General features: G+C 41.3%; 1 protein-coding gene across 1 annotated transcript in view; it reads right to left on the bottom strand.

Annotated features, from left to right (window-relative positions):
• Positions 1-23,616, bottom strand: part of ADAMTS9 (ADAM metallopeptidase with thrombospondin type 1 motif 9) — a 172,673-nt gene that overhangs the window by 57,699 nt on the left and 91,358 nt on the right. The window contains exon 28 of the mRNA XM_007445670.1: positions 22,966-23,142. Within this exon, the coding sequence (XP_007445732.1) occupies positions 22,966-23,142 (177 nt within the window). The remainder of the gene's footprint in view (positions 1-22,965; positions 23,143-23,616) is intronic.

Raw genomic sequence — 23,616 nt, 5'->3', positions numbered from 1 at the left:
AATATATTTCATTCTCCACGAGAGGGAAGATCACTGAGGAGTTTTAAGTCGGGGTAAGACACACTCTGATTTTTCTTTCAAAAATTCTACTTTGACTACCGGCTAGGCAATGAGTGGAAATACAGCCTAAGTGGAAACAAGAAAACTGCTCAGGAAGCTAATGCATTTGTCCAAGCAAGAGGTGATGGTGGCATAGACTAGGGTGCAGAGTGGAGGGGTGAAGGAAGTTGGTGAATTGAAGACGCCATTTTTTGAAGTAGAAATGATAATTCCTGACGGATCAGCTGTGGGGTGGAGGGGAGAGGGGAGAGTCAGGAAGGTCTCCTGGGTTTCTGGTATGGGCAACTGGATAGACAGTGATGACATGAATAGAGATGGGAAAAACTGCATTGGGAGTCAAGCATATATTGCTTTGTAGGAAATGAGCTGAACTTAAAGGATATGGATTCATGGGTGGTAATGTGCTTGATTATGGTGAAGAAATAGACATAGTTGTCTTATTAATCAGATGAACATGGGTCAACTTAAAGCAAGTCTACCGTGAAGGATCATCATTTCAATATACAAACAGTCCAGACAAGCTGTCCCTTAGTATGGAGGGGGGAAGGAGAATTGGTGGAAATGCTGATTTAGTAAATCTACCCATTGACCTGTCAGTTCCATGAGGGCAGGGATTATGGAAGTTTTGTTCATCACTATACTCCAGCACTTTGCATAATTCTTGGAACTTAGTAGGTGCTCAGTAAATGTTGAATACACAAATGAAACAAATCCCATTTAGTGGTCACTGGAAGAGATAACCGAAAAGTAGGGAGCAATCTACAGAGGCAGAATCAGAAAAGGCACAGCTTTCTCCCACTTACTGGGTGCCAGTCACTGTTCTAAGACTTTATATACATTATCTCATTTAATCATTCCAATAACCATAGAGATAGGTACTATTACTGGAGACAAATGGTGTTTTCAAAATGGCATAACCAAAATGCTTTATATGTATATATCTCTTCCCACATGACTCCAATCCAAGTGGCTAGATGTCTGTTGGGAACATAACAGCACAATGAAAATAATTAAGTTATCAACAACGTCACTGATAATGATTCATCTGAGGGGCACCACTGGTGCAACCAACATCTATTGCCCACGAAATGAAGACAGATGAACTTGATACGAAATATGAAGCCTTAAAAATCTTTTAAATGTCTGGATTAGTTGCATCCCACCCATTCCTATGTGTGGTTTTCTCATTTGGGAACTTCAGTGGAACTGACTCGGAAAACAGGATGCAATACTACACATATTATTTGCCTCAAATTAAGATCTAAAAGCGATAAGGAAATTCACAAGGTATCTAATCTGATAGCAAACACTTTTCATTTCATGCTTTCTAACTTACCAATGAAGAAAAGCAGCTGCTTGTGGAAATTTTCCTATCTAACAGGTTTATTAGTGGGTCTATTATGATCTCATAAAGAAGTTATCATCTTGATAATCAAACACAGGTTTCAGCTCTTCTATTCTGAGGGAAATTTCCATCTGATTTTTTCCAGTCCTTTCCCAGGCAGTGACTTTTGCATCAATGTGCATCACAGATTATAATAGTTAAATTTAGAGTGTCACCTAGTACATATTATTTATTGGCTACATATCTGAGGGCTCTTGCTCTGGGGAATATTTAATTCCTTATATTTACAGCCAAAATAATCTCCTAGTTTGCCAGTAGGACTCTGACTTTTTCCTCTGGGGAAACAATCCAACTTGTTTAAGAGAAAGATTTCCCCCCAACTTTGGGCAACACTCTCAAACAAAGTAATCTCTGCTTGTTACAGAGAAACACCAAGGTCAGTAGCTCAAATGCCTGGGCTTTTGTTTCTGCGAGGTCATTCAAAGGGAATGTTTAATGTGGAGCTTTGTTCAGATGCTGTCTTTACTCTTTAGACGAAGGTCTAAGAGTTTAAAATCCTTGCATTTCAACACATCTGGTGGAAACACAACTGGCTCCCTCTCTAGTGGTAGCTCTGGATGTGGTGTGGATTTGTATCTCACTGTTCCTGGTGTGCTGTCCCTGGCATTAGGGTTGTCCTACATCGGTTCTTTCACTTATACTGTGGGGCTGGGTCTCTGTCACCAAGAAGCCAGCAAACAACCCCAGTGTGTCTGCCTGGATGAGAAGGGGTGAAGACCTAGAAAGAATGAGATCTCCAGCATTGCCGAGGCTGCTGAGAACCTGGACATCCAAGTGGAGATGGGAGGACCACACGGAATTGGTAAGGATGCCATGAGGAACCAAGAAGGAATAGGAAGGGGAGGGCTTAGGTCAGGGATGCACACAGAATCTGGCTAGAAGGCAGCTTCTTGATGGGGCTATATGATGCTGGGGCTCAGAGGAAGCACCGGTGTGGATGGGGTGTGGGTCAGGACTGCCTGAGTTGTAGCATATGCTTATACATAAGGGTTAATAGATGGTCTAGGAGGACAGTCCCAGCAGAGTGGGCACAGTTGAGTGTGTCTGCGTGATTCCTATTTCCAAGTGATCTGTATACATAAGATTCTGTTTATATGAAATGTCTTATGGAGGATGTTGATCAACTAGTCCCTATTTCCAACCAGAGGGCTGGCTGACAGCAGGTTAGAAGTAAGACAGAATTGAGAAGCCAAGAGAAAGGTCATATACTAGAATCCATTACCAAGCTAAGCCAAGACTCTGATAATCTAAGGATTTTTGACAATCAGGTTTAACCATCACTCTGAGACTGGTGGGCAGAGTTCAGTTGTGAGACAGGAGACTGTACTAACTATTATTCAAGGCATTTCCCTTGTGATTCTATAAAATATGAAAAAAACATCTAAATCACTTCATCTAAAAAATGAAGTGTGTCTTTTTATAACAACAAGCTCTTCTTTTTTTTTTTTTTTTTTCAACAAGCTCTGAATTCTACTCTCATTTTGACTTTGTTTAAGAAACATAAAGGCAGACCTCATCTGGAAAGTATGATATCAGAAAGGAGGCAATGCTCATGCCCATGGTTCAGAACTGCCTTTGCCAGTTATAATGACAAGTGAAGTGAGTATTGCATGAACATCACACAATCAGAAAAGGCAAAGGGATTCCAGCCTGTACCCACTGTTCCACCGGGGGTGGGGGGAAGAATGTTGAGTGCAAAGATATAGACTTAGGGATCAAAGTTTCAAATCTGCTCAGCGCCAAGACCTGGAAAACCATGTGGACTCGTCACATAGAAAAAAGATAGTAGCTGCAATCCACATATGTTTATTACTGCTTTCCACACTGTAGGCACTGAGCAAATATTTATGGGAATGAATGAATACATGAAAGCTATAGCCATCATAGAAGTGTACTATAAACCAAATGTCATGTTTTCCTAAAGGTTTCAAGAAAGAACCACCTGGAATCTGACCCCCAGTGCTAATGCTGAACTGATTTGGCAGTTATTTAAATTCAAAGAGGCCACCCCAAAGGCACTCTTTCAGTTGGAGCAGAGCTATTAGAAATCACACCATGAGCGCTTACTATGAGTGGGCCCATAAGTTGAAGGCTACTGGCTTCTCCTCTTTAATCCCTACAGCAACCTTGTGGCTCAGGTACTATTAGGATTCCTCTTGACAAATAAGGAGACTGAGGATTAAAGAGGTGACCTCACTTGCCCAGGGTCACAGAGCCAGGAAGCAAGCAGAGTTAGCCTTCACATATAGCGTGTGTTTTTCCAGAACCGCCATTTTCTTCCCTAAGTTATACTGAAGAGAGGGCTTGGTTAAGAAAACAGGCTGCTCACCCCTGCTTACCCATGGTGATAACAGAAAACTAGGACTTTAAAGAAATGTCCCTTAAGACTATTTTAGAGGCCTCTGTGACTCCTTAGTCTCCCAGGAAGAGGATGGTTACGCAACCTATTTCTGACTTTAATACTTTCTTCACAACCTCTTTTGCACCCTGGGAAGAAAGATGCCATGAAAAGTAAATATACCATCATGTACAATAATATAAATATAAATAGAGAGCCACATTTCTCTTTGCCCAAAGCCACACTCTGGTTTTCTCTTGGCCATTTGTCAAGGTCGATTCACCCTTTGCATTCAGCCTGATGCCACATGGTGAACGATCATCTCTATTCACTGGTGAACGGCCCTTTGCGTGGTCATGAATGGAAGGTTACAGGCTGTAAATTTTGGCCGGCCGATCCACCAGGGACTAAGCTCTCAAATCTCTGAGCTATAGGTCATCTCAGCATATTTTATATATATTTTTATTCAGTCTGTGTATTTATTTTACAAATTCAATGCTACGGAAAAGGAGACACGTCATGCTCACTGTCACACAGTAAAGAAGGAATAGACGTAGGCTTATGACGAGGAGCTCCTGCACCTAGCAAGGAACACTATTTGGTGCCCATTGCCCTGGGGATTTGTGACCAGATTCTGGCATTCTGTGCGTTGCTTGGGAACCACAGCTAACCAGGCATCCTGATTCCTTCCACTCCAACTCAGTCATAATCACATAGAGCTAGCGGGATGGGCTGGGGCCAGCCAAGGCAGGTGTAGATCCTGTGCCTCTGGCTTTGAGGAATTACCAACACCATTATGAACAAGCATAGGTTTAACCACCTCTTCTTCTAAGGTACCAGTTAAAAACAAATTCCATGGGGTGGCTGTGCACGGGATTCCACAGCTCACCACATGGGTGCGTGTCTTCACCTTGCTCTAAAATGTAGCACTTCAAGGCACAGGTTTTGGAGTCAGACAGACCTACGTTGGAGTGCTATCTGCCATTTTACCCCAGTGCCATTTAGAGCAAGTTACTCTCAGCTCAGATGTGTTCTCTGTAAAATGGGGATAATAGCACTATGTATACGCAACGGGGCTGCCTTACAATTAGATGAGATAATGCATACAAAGCTCTTGGTGCTTTGGCCCGACAGTGTAAAAATCAATACATGTTCACTGTTCCTGCTCCTACTGCTTCTGCTCAATGGACTCTTTAAAAATATCTCCTAACATGCAGCTTAAAAGGTGAGTATTTTTAAAAATATATGTTTACTCATGGAGTCTAAAATTAACATTCTAATACAGGCACTGCTGGGTGAACAAGGAACTTAGTCTGGCAAAATCTCCCTCTTGTGAACGGGTGAAGAGCTTTTCTTTCTAAAGGTCACAGAGAAATCCCCAGAGCAGACATAAATGTTGATGATTCCTCTTCTGCAGTGACCTTTTCACTCTCATAGGCTATTACTTATTAATATGGTCTCTTCTAACCAGAGAAGACAGACAAACAAGAAAAAGAAAGGCACCATATCTGAAAGCCACATCTCTTTTTTACTCCGTCATTTCCTGCTCATGCTTATTATCTCAAAAACTCCTTGTGTTTCTCATTTGTTTTTTTGTTATGTTATTTCTTTCAATGTCCTGAAGCACAGAATCCACATCAGTGATAACCATTACCAAACACATATTCACTCACCTCCCTGCTCGGTTCAGCTCAGCTGTGGGAGTGCTAAGAGTCCTTTGTCAGAAAGCATATCTGCTCGTTGGAGATGTGAACATGTTTAGGGAAATTTTTATAAGGCTTCTCACAATACAAGAATGGCTCTGAACAGGGGCATCAGGGATCCAAAATGACCGAGGAGGAAGGAGAGAAAGCTTGGCCAGGAAACAAGGGCTGTGACTTGAGGGCGTTAAGCCAGTGTTGACAGGCCTGCCTGATGGCCGTTCATGTCCAGGACCACCATGGCACTTATTACCATGAAAAGGAGCTGAGAAAGCATGAGATTGGCAGGGAACACCAAGGAAGGAAGCGGATGTAGGAATCACAGTCATCGCAGCTGGATGGGGCATCGGGCCATCCTTCCAGCCCCATTACCCCCCAATACGCCCAGCCTTTGCAGTGCTGCAAAGGTCTAAGACTGTGGGAGAAAGGGAACTAAGATTCACACGTCAGCTCTTGGAGTACACTTGAAGGCTCCTGTCAATACCATATCCAAGTAGGCGGCCTTACATATGCCTCGCAAGGGAGATGGCAGGGCCAGGAACAGAAGGGGAGGCAGTGAGAGATGCTCATGACCGCCACCTCCCATCACCCCCCAAGAATTATGAGGTACCGGGCTCTCCAGCCATACAGCCTGCGGCCTCATAATATAGCAACTTCTTATTAGAGGTGGGAAATACATTTTAACATGAAATACAGTAGCCTATGAAATTAGCTATGGAACTTGCAAAACCCAAATTGGGGTCCTTCTTATTCTGCAGGAGTGTAAATATTACAGTTTTTCTCCCCATCTAGATAGAAACAGAACCCAAGAAAATTCGCAAAAGCCACACATGGCGATTTCTAGAGTGGACACATCCAATGGTGCCCTCAGGGATTTGAGGTATATTATGTCATCAGGCTCTGTTACCACTAACATGCCCTCTGATTCCCCATTCCCAAGCACAGTGCCTATTTTTTAAGGCTTCTTTTCCCTTTCAAGGTTAGACGTGATGATTCTTTGTAACCCAACTTCAGCAAAATCACGATATTGGCATTTTTCAGGAAAGAGGTGAAGATGGTACCAGGACCCACACTCTGTGCTAGCCACAGAAGTATTTATGAAGGCAGACCGGAAGATGGGAAGGGTAATGGGTGAGGTTTTTGTTCCAGCATCCTTTATTCTCAGCTGTTTCAAAGGTGGGTGCAGAAGAGTCTGAGCGAGTGAGTGACGGAAAAGTTATGGCTGGTGGGAACAGGGACCCCACACTTCTTGGCGCTCTGAAGGTGGACTGTAAGGGCCCAGGCTGGAGGATTCAAGGCTACCTGGAGATGTCATTCTGCTAGAAGATGATAGCACTTGGGTAGACCCACTCATGACTCGGGCTACTGTCCCAGACAGCCAGGGACAGACCTGGGAAGCTAAAGTCACCTTTGGGAATGCTTCTGTAAAAAAGCAATGCAGGCAGGCCGTCTTTGGACTTTCATGCACCCAACCAATGTCCCGTCCTTGAGCTTCTTTCTCCTCCCAAAGAGCTTTCAGTCATTTAAAAGACACTAGGGCAGCTTCATTTCATTGCCTCTTGCTTTCTCTGCCTGTCTGGCCATTCCCGCATCAGTTTCGTGGGAAAGGAACATCTTTATCTGCCAGTATGTCAAATGCCTTACACTGAAAAATTTACAACTTTGGGGGGAAAGGAGTTCATGCAATGAATTTGCCTTTGGGTGGCTATTAATGCCACCCCAGAGTGGAAATACGCATACCTATCTGAGTCTGTAATCAGAGAAATATACCTCGGTGAGAGGGGAAAAAGGTCATCTTAACTGTTATTGAATGAGATGTTCCTCCTCCAACTTTGCAATGCTCTGCTGGTACTTCAGATAAGACCAAGTTACTATCAATATGTGCTAGTCAAGCCCTTTGCGGCTTTCCTTGTCTCCTCCTCCTGCTTACCTTTTGCTAAAGAAAAGGCTCAAAAGTACCGCTATGAAAGGATGAGATGAGAAGAAATAGAACCCAGCTAAAATATAAGTGGCTCACAACATGGAAGACTGGGCATACAAGTGGCTAAAATCATGGTTGATGGTTTTCTGTGAAATTTAAATGATTCCTGCACTACTCTTGAGATTTATTCTAATGAAAATCCAAGGGTTGAGGCACAAGCACGTGGTAGTTATGAATTCAGTTTTGGAATCAATCAGACCTGGTGTGACTGCTATCTATTCCTTTGTGATCTTATGCAAGATGCTTAACCAGGCATGAGATGATGGTGAGTAAGCATCTTAAACCTAACATGTCTAAAACGGACGTCCTGATCTTCCTATTATCTTCATTTCAATCAGTGGAAACTATCCATCCACTTGTCCACTGCACAAAATTTGGAGTCTTTCCAACTCCTTTCTTCCTCTTGTATCCCATATCTAAACATGGAGCGAATCCTTTGGCATTATCTTAAAAATATGTCAGAATCCTACCACTTCTTGGGACTTCACTGGTGATCCAGTGGTTGGACTCCGCACTCCCAATGCAGGGGGCCTGGGTTCGATCCCTGGTCAGGGAACTAGATCGCACACGCATGCCGTGACTAAGAGTTCGCATGCCATAACTAAGAGTTCGCATGCCGCAACTAAGAGTTCGCATGCCACAACTAAGGAGCTCACGTGCTGCGACGAAGCTGCCACTAATACTTGGCGCAGCCTAAATAAATATTTTTAAAAACCAAAAGAGTCCCCCCCCCCCCCAAAAAAAAATAAGAATCCCACCACTTCTCACCACTTCCACTGAGCACTCTCATCTGAGTTACTCCAACGGCTTCTAAGGTTCTCCCTGTTTCTATCTTTGTTCCTCCTATAGCTTCCCCTAAATTCAGAAGCCAGACTCATTCTTTTAAAACAAATCCACGTTTCTACTCAACTCTCCCTCCCCCGCCATGGCTTCCTACCTCACTAAGTATAAGCAAAAATCCCTCCAATGGTCCTTTTCTCTCCCTCTCCCACGATCAACTTCCATGTTCCCTTCCATCAATTTCATCTCTAATTTCATACCCTACCATCCACACCCCCTCTATTCCAGCCACCATGGCCTCGCGACTGCCAAGATACGCCTGGCATAGTCCCGTCTCCAGGCCTTCACCTGAAATACTCTTCTCCTGGGTATCCACATAGCTTACTTTTGTATTTTCCCGGATCTCTGCTCAAATGTCACCCTTTATTGGAGACTTGCCTGACTTTAAAGTTACAGTTCCCACCTTCTCTTCCATGCTGTTTTCTCTCTTCTTTATTTTTATCCCTGGCACCACTCACTTTCTTTCACAATACATATTTCAACTTTTGTTTTATTTGTGATTTATAGGTTATCTCCCCCCTCCCCACTAGAATGTAAGCTTGATGAGTTCAAGGACTTTTGTCTGTTTTGTTCACTGCTATCTCCCCAGTGCTCAGAGCAGTGCCTAGGTTATAGCAAACACTTGAATACTTAGGGATCACACAAACGCATGCGTGAATGAAAAGTATCTAACAGAGCCTAGAGCCACTTATCTCACAAGAATTTTTAAGGATGAAGCAAACATTCTACACAATGCTCAGTTCATTGGTAGGGTCCAAATAAATAACTCGTGCTCTCTCCCATCGCCTGTGTCTATTCAATCTAAAACTGGCTAAGCACTCTTGTGGTTTAATATTTAATTCATAGTTACAGAACTGAATACTGCACAGGAGACATCTAAGAGGAAGGTTATCTGAGAATATGATGTAAGATAATGGACAGCAAGGGTTAGAAGCTGGGAACTCAGAAGACCACACTGTCCTGCACAGGCAAGACTAACACTGAAAGCTTGGCTAACAGCCACTGAGACCACCATATACTCTTAGGGTCACAAAATGTTGTTTCTCCTTCCCAAAGATGTCACCTTAGATTGACACGTTTGCCAGATGGAAAAAAATGTAGATATGCAGACTGAAAATAGACTACAAAGAAATATAACGGACCAGGACGGGTTCTATTTAGGCCAGATACTGTCTATCTCCATTCTGGCTGGAAACATCTAAAAGCAAAGCAAAGCAAAGCAAAACAAAACAAACTAAAGACTTATACCATCTGTTCCAAAATAATGTGTCTAAGTTTGAGCCTGATTTTTTTTAAGTTCCCTTTCATTTAGAAAAATGCTCTCAGAGTACAGGGTATCCAGGATTACAAAACCAACATCAAGCCTGAGACTTTGTAACTGTAGATTGAATTCAATCTCCTGTACACTCTCTACAAGCTGGCCACCACAAGCCTCCCTACTGAGTGAGGTGGTTATTACCCAAATAACAGGATCAGGCCACATTCAGATATATCTAGTTTTCTTAGTTCAGCAGATCTTTCCTTACAGATGTACTAATCCACATTGTTCTAGCATACTATAAATGTGCAGGGGAAAACCAACCCTTTTCAGAGCTCTGGTCTGAGAGTGTTGGGTGACCAAGCCCAATTTCTGAGCTCCTTTGAAAACCATTCAAACTCCAGTGAAGTGTTAAAAGGGCCTATTCAAAAATTCAGACCCCAAAGACTCAGTTTCAATGGCTTTTAAAAAGCAGAGGAGAGCTACACTGGTTTCCACTAGGGCAAGAGCCTATTTTTGGATGTGTCACAAATCACAATCAGTATTTCTAGAGGTTTTGAAAGCCCTTCCAGAGAGGGAGTGGGAAAGCATGCAGCTTGAGAGTCAGTCGGGTCTGGATCCAAAAATTACTGATTGTAGGATGCTGGGACACTTGCTTAGCCTGCGTGGAGCTCACTTTTCCTACCTGCATAATGGACACAATAGGGACCATTTTGTAAGGATTATATGAGGATTTGCAATAATGCTTACAAGGCACTAGGCCCAAAGCTTGGCTCACAGAATATGATCCGTAAATGTGGGCCTTTTGTTATTCTTTCTCCACTTCTGGTCAAATCCATCTGGCCTACTGCAGACAGGCACTTTTTTTTTTTTTTTTTTTTTGCAGTTACGCGGGCCTCTCACTGTTGTGGCCTCTCCCGTTGCGGAGCACAGGCTCCAGACGCACGGGCTCAGAGGCCACGGCTCACGGGCCCAGCCACTCCGCAGCATGTGGGATCTTCCCGGACCGGGGCACGAACCCGCGTCCCCTGCATCGGCGGGCGGACTCTCAACCACTGCGCCACCAGGGAAGCCCCAGACAGGCACTTTTATGTACCACATCAAGACATGTAAGACCACTGGTCATCAGTTGGTGACTGGGATGTGGAGAAACACATTCATTCAGAGAAGTTAAGATTTCATTAGTGGCTGTATCGTCTCATAGCCCAGAATAACTGGTAAGGTTATAATTAGGTAAAAGGCAAAACTCCATTTCTAATTTGAAAGAGCTTTTGACATAGTTAGTCCATTGGTAATTTAAGGTTCCGATTACTTCTGGAAGGTAGCACTCATTTGTCTTATGGGAAACCAAGGTCTCTCCTATGTTGAGCACCAACGTGTATGTCTTTCTTTTTATAAGAATTTCCGGTCTTTTATCCAATAAAGTTTAAACATTGTGGGAAGAATCCAATATTTCATTAGAGTTTAGGTCCTACCATAAAACTTCTGAGGTTGATGACAGTGTCTGGGTTCATTTTGCTTGCCTTTCCTCTACCAATAGATTTCTTCTCCAGTCTCAAAGATCTGGAGTCACTATTAGAGTTTATGGTCATCATTAGTGACCTTTTTGAAGAAGAATTGAGACTGATTTTCCGTCTAGGGCCAGGAGATGGATCATCTAAAATGTTCTCTGTGCCACGGATCTCGGAGTTGCACCTGCCATTCTGATCATAAATATGTGTGTCTGTGTGGCACGGGGGTCTGAGGTTGGCAAATATATAGCAATTGCCATCTGCTAAAGCAGAAAAGATTTGAAAAGTGGGAAAGGAGAGGTATGAAGGGGTAGAATTTCAGAAACTTTCTTCCCCGGGAAGTTCATGTATTGAAAAGCCAGGTATCTGGCCAGCCAGCCACATATCTGAAAAAGGTGATCAGGGCTTCCTCTGCTAGATTAAAAAAAAAACAACTGGTGGGAAAATAACTGTGAAAACCTGGTGGTCTCTATAACATAATGATTTATCTTCCCTGAGAGGAGGAAGAGAACAATTTTAAAACCTCTAAGACTTCTCTGACTTAAAAAAAAAAAAAGGAATTTGGTATCAAACAAATTTGGGCAATGCTGTAGACTATAGCTACTTAATGCCTATGAGAATATGGAAAGGAAAGTTCTGCTGTAAGACACTCATTGAACCACGAGGGAGAGATGATATTGCCCCCAGAGGACATGTGCCAATGTCGGAAGACATTTTTGGTTATCACAACCAAGAGGATATGCTGCTGGCATTCTAGTGGGTAGAAGCTAAGGATGCTGCCAAACATCCTAGGATGCCCAGAACAACACCCCACAACAAAGAAGTACCTAGTCCCAAATGTCAATAGTGCCGAGGCTGGGAAACCCTGTTTCGGACCTATTCACAAGTCATGGAACACTTTCTGTACCACTGTCTCGGTCTCTAGTAAGAAAGTGGTCTCCTAACTTCCCAGAAAAAAATGCTCACTAGGATTAATTATGCTTTTATAAAAGTACTCCCCCCAAAAAACTCCTAAATATTCAACTCTGAAACCAGTTCCTAGATATAGCTAGTGCATTACACATGTGCGAATTCTACCATGAATGAGGTAAGTGCTGTCTATCGATATCTATCGATATTTACCTATCTATCTATCATCTCTATACTATCAGTGCTATCAGTTCATGCAATCCAAAAGTATGAGCATGTTGGAATAACGCTTGTTTTCGTAGAAATTCCCATCCTCATTTATGCCTTTCTATCCAAAGTTAGTGACCCCTGCCAAGGTTGCCATGTGGAATGTCTATGGACCACACTGCGCACACCTGTGCACATCAACAACTTCCCCTCCTGGCTCCAGAAAAGATTGAATGACACTGCTTGTTGGTTTGCAAATTCACAGTCTGGTGAGACAACTTTGAAACCTCCTATTTTCAGTTCATTCTTGAAAATCTTTGACCTTGTTGGCTTCCTAGGATTCCACATACTACTTGAGGGAAAATCTGACTCTCCAGAGAGAAGTGTTTTCCGATAGCTATAACCGCAGTCATTCCACAGGGCTTGCAACTGCGACTTCAGCCTTGACTTCTGATCATGAGTCCTCTCTCTCCTATGGGGACCATGCTGTGCACTATGGGATGCTTGGCAACATCCCTGGCTCCTCTTCATTAGATGCCAGTAATACCCGCCTCCCCCCAAACCCATTTATGACAACCAACGATGTCTCCAGACATTACCCAATATCCACTGGGGGATAAAAATCACCCCCGGTTGAGAACCTTGAATAATCCCAAGGTTTTCAGAAAGTCCTTCAACAAGCTCTCAAAACTGAATTGCTTTTAATTCATTTGGTGGGGGGCAGGGCACACAGAGCTTTTTTTTGGATGGCGGGGTGGTAAAGGGCCCACTGAACATCAACAAGGTCAAGATCCTAGGCTAAAAGGGTTGGGAATCCCTGGTCTTGGAGATCGTGACATGTAAGATGTAAAATCAATCCCCAGGCACAGCAATGAAGATCGCAACTACAATGAAACAAACAGGCTCTTCTGGACAGCACTTCCTTCCTGACATCACAGTTGTGACCTGCCACTGCTAAGGGGTTCCCAGATACTTCACAGCTGATTAAGAGACAACCAAGGAGGAAATCATGATTTCACTAAGAAAGTGCCAACTGCAATGCAGGAATAGGTGAGTTGGTTGGGCGAGGGCTTTTTATGAAACACAAGGAAAACAAACAGCACATATTTGTGGAAAAGTTCTTTAGCTTTCAAACGATTCTGGGCTTTGACTGGGGAGCAATGGATTAAAAAAGGGGAGTCTGCATTTGGCCAAGTATTTATTAGAATTTACTAGCAAGACCGGCAATGAAAGTCTGGATTTCCCTGGGAAAAGGGGAGCAAAAAACCACACCATTCCCAGAGACCCTTGCATTTTAGCTGCCTGGGTGGGAGGGGCGGAGGGAGGTAGGGGGGGAGGAGTAAGAAAAAGTTCATGAGAAAAAAGCCAAATGAAAAACTAGGAAAGATGCTGTTTACGCTGAGCTCAGACTAGAGCACCCACTTTTATTATGATGTTACAGTGCAAACCTGAGATTAAAAACAGCTTCCTAGAATGTGTCAGAATTCTTAAAGCCCTGAAATAAATCCAGACCTACTCTCTCTGCTTCCTTGTGAAATAAAATACACACTCTGAACATATTTACGTTTCTTTAAGCATTAAAAAAGAAATAACTTATTTTGAAAATTTTCAAACTTAAAGAAAAATCGTAAGAACATCACAAAGAACTCCCTCTTCCCCTTATTCAGATTCCCTGTCAACATTTCACATGTGCTCCCTCCTTCATCCTCCCTAAATATACACATATATGCCATTATTATTTTTTCTTTTCCTGAAAAATTTGCAGATATAACGTGCCATCATCTCTCAAACTCTAATTTCCCCAAATCAAGGACACTTTCCTACATAACTACCATACAACTCTCCAAGTCAGGAAATCACTATTGATACACCACCAGCATCCAAACCTATGTGTTTCTTTTTATGATTCCCTCCTGCAAGTCTTTATTTCCATAGTTTAGGCCAGTGCAATAAGGATATCAGCTTCTGAGCAGTTTATTCATTCACTCATTCATTCATTCATTTCAATATTGTTGATAGTATGCCTACTGTGTGTAAGGCACCAAGCTTGGACAGTGGGCGTCTACAGCCCAAAGGAAATTAAAGTTTGGGGCAATTCAGTAAATGATTCGGTTAAAAGGATTTTCACTTGAAATGTGGTGGCTATGTCTACATTTCTTCCTTTGTTCTAGTTAGAAAAAGGGAGCAAAACCACGTTTTGTTTCGTCTTTTTTAATGTCATCTCTTCCCTCACTTCATCTTACACACCTCCCAAACCATAACCACATCTTAACATGCACTTGCCACATGGATGGAGGAATACATCAGTATTTGGGCGAACGAGGGGCCAAGAACGAGGTGAATGCAAGGGCAGAACTCACAGTGGTTGACTGTCCCAGCAATGGGAAGGAGTAAGTCTTAGCATTGCCAGAAGAGTTCAACTCCTGTAGCTTAGTTTTAGCTCAAGAAAGAGTATGGAAGATATCTCAGTGCATTTAGTGTGTTTTATTTCAAGCAGACAGTTATTAGTGTGAGATCACTTTTTAATAAATTTTAATTTCATCATTTTTCATAATTCACTTGCAGTGAGACAGCATATCACATTCTACAATAAACCTAATCGTACAAACATCTACAAATCCCCTAACTGGCTTGACCAAAACCTAATTTCTCATCCTGATTACCTATATATCTACTGAACATCTACCTCCAGTTATTCTATTTCTCTTTGTATATTAAAATGTTAGAAATATCACTTAATGTGTGCTTAATAAATACTTCATGCTTTTTTCCCCTCCAAGTCTTCTAGAAAGCCCAAATCTTGCTCTTTATCTGGTTTAATTTTAAGAAAAACAGTTTTCTCATATTCATCCCTTTAGAGCTCTGAGCAAAACCTGTAAATGGCTCAATAATTCCAGGATGTTTCAAGCAGTTACAATCTGGAAAAACAGAAAATCTTAAATTGTATACATCCTCTTTCCAGAGCTTTTCACCACTTCACCAACTAAACAGCAAGATGAGGGGATTATATCTTGGTTACCAAGCTCAGAACCTGGTTCAGCCACAGTTTGACCTAGAACCAACTAGCTAATTTATCTGATGCTGTTCAGCTCATCAAGTAGAAGAGATTAAATCTGATAATGTGAGTGAATTGCTTTGCACAATTTCGAGCAGAAAGTAAATGCTCCAAAATGTAAGTGACCATTATAATAAAAAGTCAAAGCTGTCACAATAATTATGGGATGAAATGCACTGTATAAAACTGAGGGGAAACAGCTCTTCTGCAGATAACTGAAGCAAGCCATTCATCTACTTTCTGAGATACCTCAGAAGAAGGTGGCTTAGAGAGAGTTATTTGACTTATTTCCCATTTTAGTACATAGACAACCTGAGAGTGAGGATAATAAATGAAAAAGGGCTTCTAAAAACAGACCACCTGTACGGCTTATAGTTTAATTCAGATGTCACCCTAAAGGGGCAAAAAACCCCCACAACTCTAGGTGGTCGCTAGAAAAGAGAACTGATGACATCATCAGCCAATTTGCAGCCAATGTCGTTACATACATTTTAATTTCTGAGTGCATCAGTGCAGGGTATGAACATGAAATAAACCATAATGGTTTTCTTAACACTGGGGAGGCAAAGTTAAATGACGGCAATTATAGTGACGGAGGAGACACAGCCTCAGCTCTGATTCTCCTGAAGTGTCTCTGAGACAGCTCCTTAAACCTAATCTACTCAACCTTTACCTACAGGGCTCAGGGAATATGAAAGTTGCCTTCTTGAAACTTCTCCTTCAAAGAGGGAATGGTCTCTTGGAATTCAAGCTTCTACAAGGTGGCTACCTGGCGTTGTCCATTTTTGCCCTCTCCTAAAAAGCATCATTACACCTTGCCCTTTCGACCCACAGAACACATAAACATTCTTTCTCCTTAACTGAACTTACTGCCATGATGAACTTGAACTCTGAGATGCAAAACAGGAGAGTTTGTTTTAACAGCTGCTTTTATGTGGAGGCCCTGGAGTTACTACCCTAAAGACAGCTGGTTCTAAAAGCCTCTTTTTTTTTTTTTTTTTTTTTGGGTTTGACCATTTTTTTTTTTTTTTTTTTTTTTTTTAATTTTTTTGACCATTGTATTTTTCTTTTTTTTTTTTTTTAACATCTTTATTGGAGTATAATTGCTTTACATTGTTGTGTTAGTTTCTGCTGTATAACAAAGTGAATCAGCTATACGTTTACATATATCTCCATATCCCCTCCCTCTTGTGTCTCCCTCACACCCTCCTTATCCCACCCCTCTAGGTGGTCACAAAGCACCGAGCTGATCTCCCTGTGCTACTTTTTCAATGCCCAGCTGTCAGGGAACACCCACTAAAGTGTTCCCAAACAATGGTGCAAAACAGAATGACAAGAGGATGGTACATGTTAGATGCAAGGGCATCCTACATAGGGACCCATTACATGCTGACATAGGGCTTCTCTCCCCAATTTATTTTTATAAGTTTTCTGACAGGAGGTTTTGAAAGGTTCCATGCCATCAGTGAGAGGGCATTTATCACTGAAAATTATTGAGCAACTGCACATTTAAAAGGAAAGACGAGATCAATAATTTATATCGGTTGAACAAAGATCATTAGCAGCATGAAGATATATATATCCTAACAGCAACTGGTATTTTTATGGTTGTAGTGAGGCTTCCAGGAAAAAATCGTCAGTTCTATATGTGTTCAAATTTTCTGTTTCCCCACTAGAATGAATACCTCTGACTGTTCATTGCTGTATCCTTAGCACCCAGAACAGACTAGCCCCACAGTAGGCCCATAATAAGTATTAGCTGAAAAATGAGTGACTTTTTCTTTTAAAAGGAATGACCCACAGTCTTTTACGCCCTCCTCATAAATCTTCCTCAACTGCCTTTAATAATCAGGATTCCCTCCCAGCCAATTAGACCTGGACTCAGCCTCTACCTCCCACTCCACATTCCAAAGTTTCCATTCCTGTCCATTCCAGAAGGGCAACTCACTGACCTGAGTCAGGGGGAGGACCTCACTCCTTCTCAGGGTCTAATGTCTCTCCTACCCTTGCCCCCATCCCCACCTTTGGACTTTTTAAGACTGTAAAAACAGAAATCTGTCAAGCTATCATGAAATATCAGCTGTCAGAAAGCAGGAACAGAATCTCTGATAGGCATACAATCACTGTAAATACGGAGGAAAAAAAAAAAAAAAAGTCCAGCTAAGTTTTATCTCCAATGAAACAGATGCAGACCAGTGTTTTGCTTTTTTGGAGCACATGTGAGATGAGTGGTTTATAGAGTCTTAATCTACCCGGAGTTCAAATAAACTTTGTAATTTCATATGTCATAATGTTTTCATTAAAAAAAACCTATCTTATTTTTTATACTCCATATTGATAGAGGCAAATAATGTGTTTCTTCTTTCTTTTTTTTTTTTTTTTTTTTTTTTTTTTTTGCGGTATGCAGGCCTCTCACTGTTGTGGCCTCTCCCGTTGCGGAGCACAGGCTCCGGACGCACAGGGCCAGCGGCCATGGCTCACGGGCCCAGCCGCTCTGCGGCATGTGGGATCTTCCCGGACCGGGGCACGAACCCGTGTCCCCTGCATCAGCAGGCGGACTCTCAACCACTGCGCCACCAGGGAAGCCCTCTTACTTCTTTCTTAAAAGACACTAGAAGTATGTTTAAGATCTGTCTTCATTAGTAAAGAAAAAAAAACCTTATATTTATATAAAAATGCATACACATTTAATGTGATATTCCTTATAGCCCAAATCTTTATATCATCCTCCGAATCTGGCTATTATGATATTTTTAAAATAAAAAAGAGAGATGTTTTGCCATTCCCTAAACATAATCAGTTGTTTGAAGTGTTCACAGATGCCGGTTATGGGAATTTACCAGTAAAAGTTATAAATTTAGATTTCCTATTGCTGGAGTCAAAGGGGCAATTTAGCAATTAGCTAAATAACGTTGAGTCTAGATGGAGTGTGAGTTTTAGGCATATCCTTTTATTGAATATAAGCAGGAGTTTAAAAAATTCATTCTGAACATGCGCTGTTTCTTTCTGCCAAAACAAAGAGGACATTAGGAGACACTGCTTTGGAAAAGATCCCTGGTGTTCTCCTTACTGGCTACAAGTAATAAATCCTTCTTTCTCCCAGGGGAGAAAAACAAAAAAAGGTATACTGACATTGAAGTTGTATCACTAAAGAAGATTATCACACAGTCAAATGGATTCATAAAAACACCTCTCTCAACAGGGTAACATGGGGGCTAAATGTGACACAGATCTGCTTAACTTGGCTTGGTACATAGTAAATACTCAGTAAACGTTAGCTACGATCACCTGCTTTGGAGAAGTTATCTTATTCAGCACCTCATAAAAAAACCCTCAAACACATATAGGGACTCCCTTATTTTGGTCCTTTCCCCCCCCAGTTACCATAACAAACTACAGTGCAAAATGGAGGCTCAGCAGAGATCTGAGGTCATCTTTATGATTTATCATTTTTTGAAAAGTGCAGGTCCTCTTAAAACTTTCAAGTTACTGTTATGTTTTCTTTATTTTTCTTTAATAAGAAATGCTTCTGATATGTATTGCAGGTGAACAAATAAACAAAATTGACAAATGCTGTAAGTCTTTTACAGTTATCTGAACACAAAGAATAAAGTATGATCAAACTGATGCACATTAGGTGAGCTTTTTCCTGTACCTGGCTCCTCTGACATATTCAGAACCATTTCTCCTAATCACTGGTTTTGTCTTCTGGCTATGCCTTGGCATTATCTACAAACTCAATAAATGGAGTATCCATATTTCATAGGTGAGACTCAATGAATCAGGACAACAGTATTAGAGTAGGAAAAAAACCCAACAAAATATCAGGCCTCGTATGTTTTTGTTTATATCACTAAGCATCATTTCCAATCCAGAAATATTTTTTAAAGTATTCCTTTAAAATACACATTTTTTTTTGTGGTATGCGGGCCTCTCACTGTCGTGGCCTCTCCCGTTGCGGAGCACAGGCTCCGGACGCGCAGGCTCAGCGGCCATGGCTCACGGGCCCAGCCGCTCCGCGGCATGTGGGATCTTCCCGGGCCGGGGCACGAACCCGTGTCCCCTGCATCGGCAGGCGGACTCTCAACCACTGTGCCACCAGGGAAGCCCTAAAATACACATTTTGAACTATCCAATTACATAAAGCTTGCCACTTGGCTAACTCAGATTTGGGAGAGGGATGGTACAGGTTGGAGGGGATTTACAAAATTAAAACGTGTCTTTTTAAAACCAAAAGAAACATATACATGCATTTCTAAGCACACAGCCTATTTGCCTTTACAGTCTGCTGATAAACACTGATTTTTAAACATAGTATGTAAAATTAAATAACATGGAAAAAATAAATATGCTTTATTATATAAACATATAGAAATCTGTACTGCTCAAAATATTCAGATAATACTAGGCTTGGCTGCTTAAAATGTATTCGGAAAGTATGGTAGTGATATTTACAATCTTTATTTTTGCTAGAGATAGATGTGGTGAGGTGATAAAATACTGATGTCAGACATTTTCTCTTCCTACCTACAGAAGCTGCAAACTTTAATATGAAAATGAGGTAGACACAAATTCATAAGTTGGCCAGGCAGAAACAAAAGCACAGTTCCTTCGTGAGCTCATAAATTCTCATTATTCGGGTCGACAGGCATTACTCCAAAGCACCTAAAGCAAGGCTCAGAGAACACATTTAGGTTTTGGCATGAAAAACTCACACAAGCAATTTCTCCTAAGGAGAACCATGGTCTCCAAGGCAATCAGCAAGCAGATACATGGGGCAATGCCAAAAGGAAGGCTGGAGGACCATCTTGGATAGGTGACATCACCTAGCAACCTTTTTGATTTTATCTTGAAGCAGCTTACTCTAGAATGCTACAGATTTTTTAACCCACTTCCCACTACAGTTTGACAGCTCTCTTTACATGTTATCCCTCTAGTCACGGGATGTGTGCATGCAATAGGCAAATCAGTGTTAAGAACCTTATTTCAAAAAGAAAACAATACCAAGTCTGAGTGCAAGGACACGTTCAAAAGAGGACAGAAAAGACGAAATCTGGGGAAGGTGTTTTCCGCAATCACGATTCTAAATCTCTAGTGACTTGAGCCAGAATTATGGGTCTTAAAATGAGTACCTGAAGCCTACATTCACAAAAGCTTCATTTTAGAGAGCCTGGACACCACGCTAACAGCCATTTGGAGTTTCTCTCCTAAATACTGCTCCTTGGTAACAACTGTTGAACAAGCCTATCTTCATTTTGACCTTGGAAAGGACTCACACAGCGATAGTTGCTTCTCGACACTATCTCCAGCTTGGGAGTACTTGGGGAAAGAAAGCAACAAGGCCGGAGGGGGACTAAAGGCTACCCTTGGTCTCTAATAAATCGAGTTCACTTTCTCTTGAAAGCAACATGTTAGCACCTTGAATACAGTTTTTGTTGTTGTTAATGTCACTCTCAGTTACAATGATGAAGCACCATAGAAGTGGCTTTATGGCTGTTAACACAATTCACTGAGGTATGCTTCAATCTAGAATTACTAAGAAATTGTACCAAAGCATCAATAAAAGACAACATAAAAGTAAAATCCAAATCCTACAGTAAGACTCTAAAAGGCTGCCCTCACACACATAATTTAAGTAATAAATTACAAATGGATCTATTTAAATAAAACGCTTTTGATTTAGTTGTTTTAAACATCACAATAAAAAGCCTTGTAGGAGTGCCCTTGCTCCCAGGCTGCAGAGGCATTTGAATATATATTTGAGGAATGATCACTTTACAAAGGAAGCATTAAAATCGCAGAGGCAGCAAAAATATTTTCAAAATCTGTGTATTTGCTCCCGTGCCTTACAGGGCATTTAGAAGCTCTCTCTCTCTTTTTCTCTGTGTGCTTCAGAAAACTATGTGCAGGCCCAAGAACAACAACTACAATAAGAAAAACTTAAAGCCTTCAGTTAATTAGCAGATTGTATTTTAAAATTTAAGCACTTAAGCTCTTAAAATATCTGTGGGAGAGGGTGGGGATCCGGTGTAAAAAGAAATCAAGCTGTGTTTAGGAAGTGTTCAAGAAAGAGAATGCTGTGGAAACTAATGTATATATACTATATAATATACATTGTATATATAGTATATACAATATATAGTGCATAATATTATATTATTATTATATATACACACACACCTACCCTCTGAGGGTTAGGAGATGTTTTTTGGTTAATATTAAAGAAACACAACTTTTTAGAAAGCTACTAGATTTTTTGATATATACTCCAGTGTGGTATTGGTGTTGGCTGAGTGAAAAGGGGTGAAAATATAATGGGCTCAAGAGGGAAAATTTCATGAAAAATAATATGTAATAGGTGACTTAGGGAAGCTGGAATGTCAGAAGATGTTCTTGACATTTTAAGGTTATTTCTGATCTTTTTCAAAATGTTCATTTTGGGAGAGAGCCAGTATTGCAGACAAAACACTCTGGGTGAACAATACATCTGAAATGCCCTTGAATAAAATCCTTAGAGCCCAGCTGAATAGTACCAGTTGAGATAATGCTCTAAATTCTTCTAGATTTCTACTTAATACAAAGTACAGTAGTTATACAGCTAGAGTTCTACCTGCAGACACAATCTCCGACACTGAAACCCTTAACTCTTAGAAGTGTCAACAGGTATTAGCCATGTCAGGTCAGTTAATCTGCTCTTTAGTTGGTTTTAGGAATGGTTAAGACTTTTCCTCAGAACCCTATGGAGTAAAAAAGGCTTTTGGGAATGACTTAATATAATATTAACTCAGCTTCAGTGCAATGAATGTATTCACAGGAACGTTTACTCTGTTTACATGAAACAGCCCTAATGACTCCATACCTATGGCACAATTTAGCCACAGTCTCATTTTGACATAGCCTATCCTTCTGTTTGCCAAGAGCTGCCCCAGAAGTTTGCATAGTATTTACAGTGGCGAATCTGTCTCACAATGTCATTTAAAAGTAGATCGCAAAGGAAGCCTAGGACCAAAGAAAAAAATGGTCTCAAACAGGCTTTGTGTCTTGATAGAAGAGAGAACATTTCAGGTGCCTTGAATGGCATCAGGTCACTGAGTCCACTTTTGGTCTTTTGAATTTTCCAAATGGTTTCAGTCAATTTTGTGGGCACAACCTTTTTGGTGATTGTGTTGAGAGCTGCACCCGAGTCACAGAGAGGCAAGGTATAGTCTCTGAATCAAAAATTGCTTTGGCCTCAATAAGCAGGTATCTTCCCACCAAAGTCAAAACTACCAGCTTAGAAAAGGAAAGAATATCTGCTTTTGAGTTGTCTGCTTAAATCACTTTGGAGCTTAATAACGGCACGGAGTTATTTAGTTTCTTAAACACACACACACACACACACACACACACACACACACACACACACACACAAATATATATAGTCTAGTTATAGGAAAGGATGCTACTTCTGGGCATTGGCAAAGGCCTGTATGAGGTACAAGTCTGTAAGGCCTGTAAAGTCACTTTGGCAATCTCATAAAAAATATTAATTCTGTTGTATGTCAATATGAAGAAAATAGCAGACTGTGTAACAGTACAGTTTCAGGGATGCCCTTGTGAGGAGGATCATTATCTGTCTCAAAGGAGTGACCCAGAACACCTTGGAACTGGGCATGTTAGTTACATATTTTGCTTAACAAACATGAATAGTTAGGGCCGTACCGAACTCCAAGGGCCAGTACTCCATGCAGCGTCTTGAGGACAAGCATGTGTGTTACATTGCTCTCGATCTGGAGGCTTGTCAAGAATTTCACAGCTCAGATCTAGAAACCGTTCCCCGCTGGGCCGCTGACAGACCACCAGTCTTGTCCGCAAGCCTCCACCGCACAGCTTAGTACACTGGAAGAAGAAAAAGGAAGGCTGCAGTTATTTTGCCTGAAGAGCCAGTGGCAAATTTTCTTTTCCCGTAAGAAAAACGTCTTAGCCAGACTCTATTACAGCATCAGGCAAGGTAAGTCTGTAGGCAGAATGAAGCTGAGTTACCAAAAGTAATATACACAGCAGACCGGAGACCTCTACTTTCATGGTACGTATTGTTTATTGAGCATTAGCTCTTCATCTGTACTAAGTGCTTATATATATATTATCTCATCAGGAGGCGAGTGTAATTATTTGCCGCATTTTATATATGGGGCAACTGAGCTTAAGAGAGTTTCACTTGATCAAAGTCAATTCAACAGCAGGTGTCTAGGATAAGACTACAGCTTTTTTTTGAGGTATTCAAAACCAAAAATCAAAGAAACAAAAATCTAAAAACTACTCAGTACCAAATAAGGGAAATAACGACTTAGCTGGTTTTATTTTCTGGCAACC

This window comes from Lipotes vexillifer, unplaced genomic scaffold (genome assembly GCF_000442215.2).
Source record: "Lipotes vexillifer unplaced genomic scaffold, Lipotes_vexillifer_v1.1 scaffold239, whole genome shotgun sequence".
Taxonomy (NCBI): domain Eukaryota; kingdom Metazoa; phylum Chordata; class Mammalia; order Artiodactyla; family Lipotidae; genus Lipotes; species Lipotes vexillifer.
Note: the sequence above shows the minus strand (reverse complement) of the source record. Positions and strands in the feature narration are given on the sequence as shown.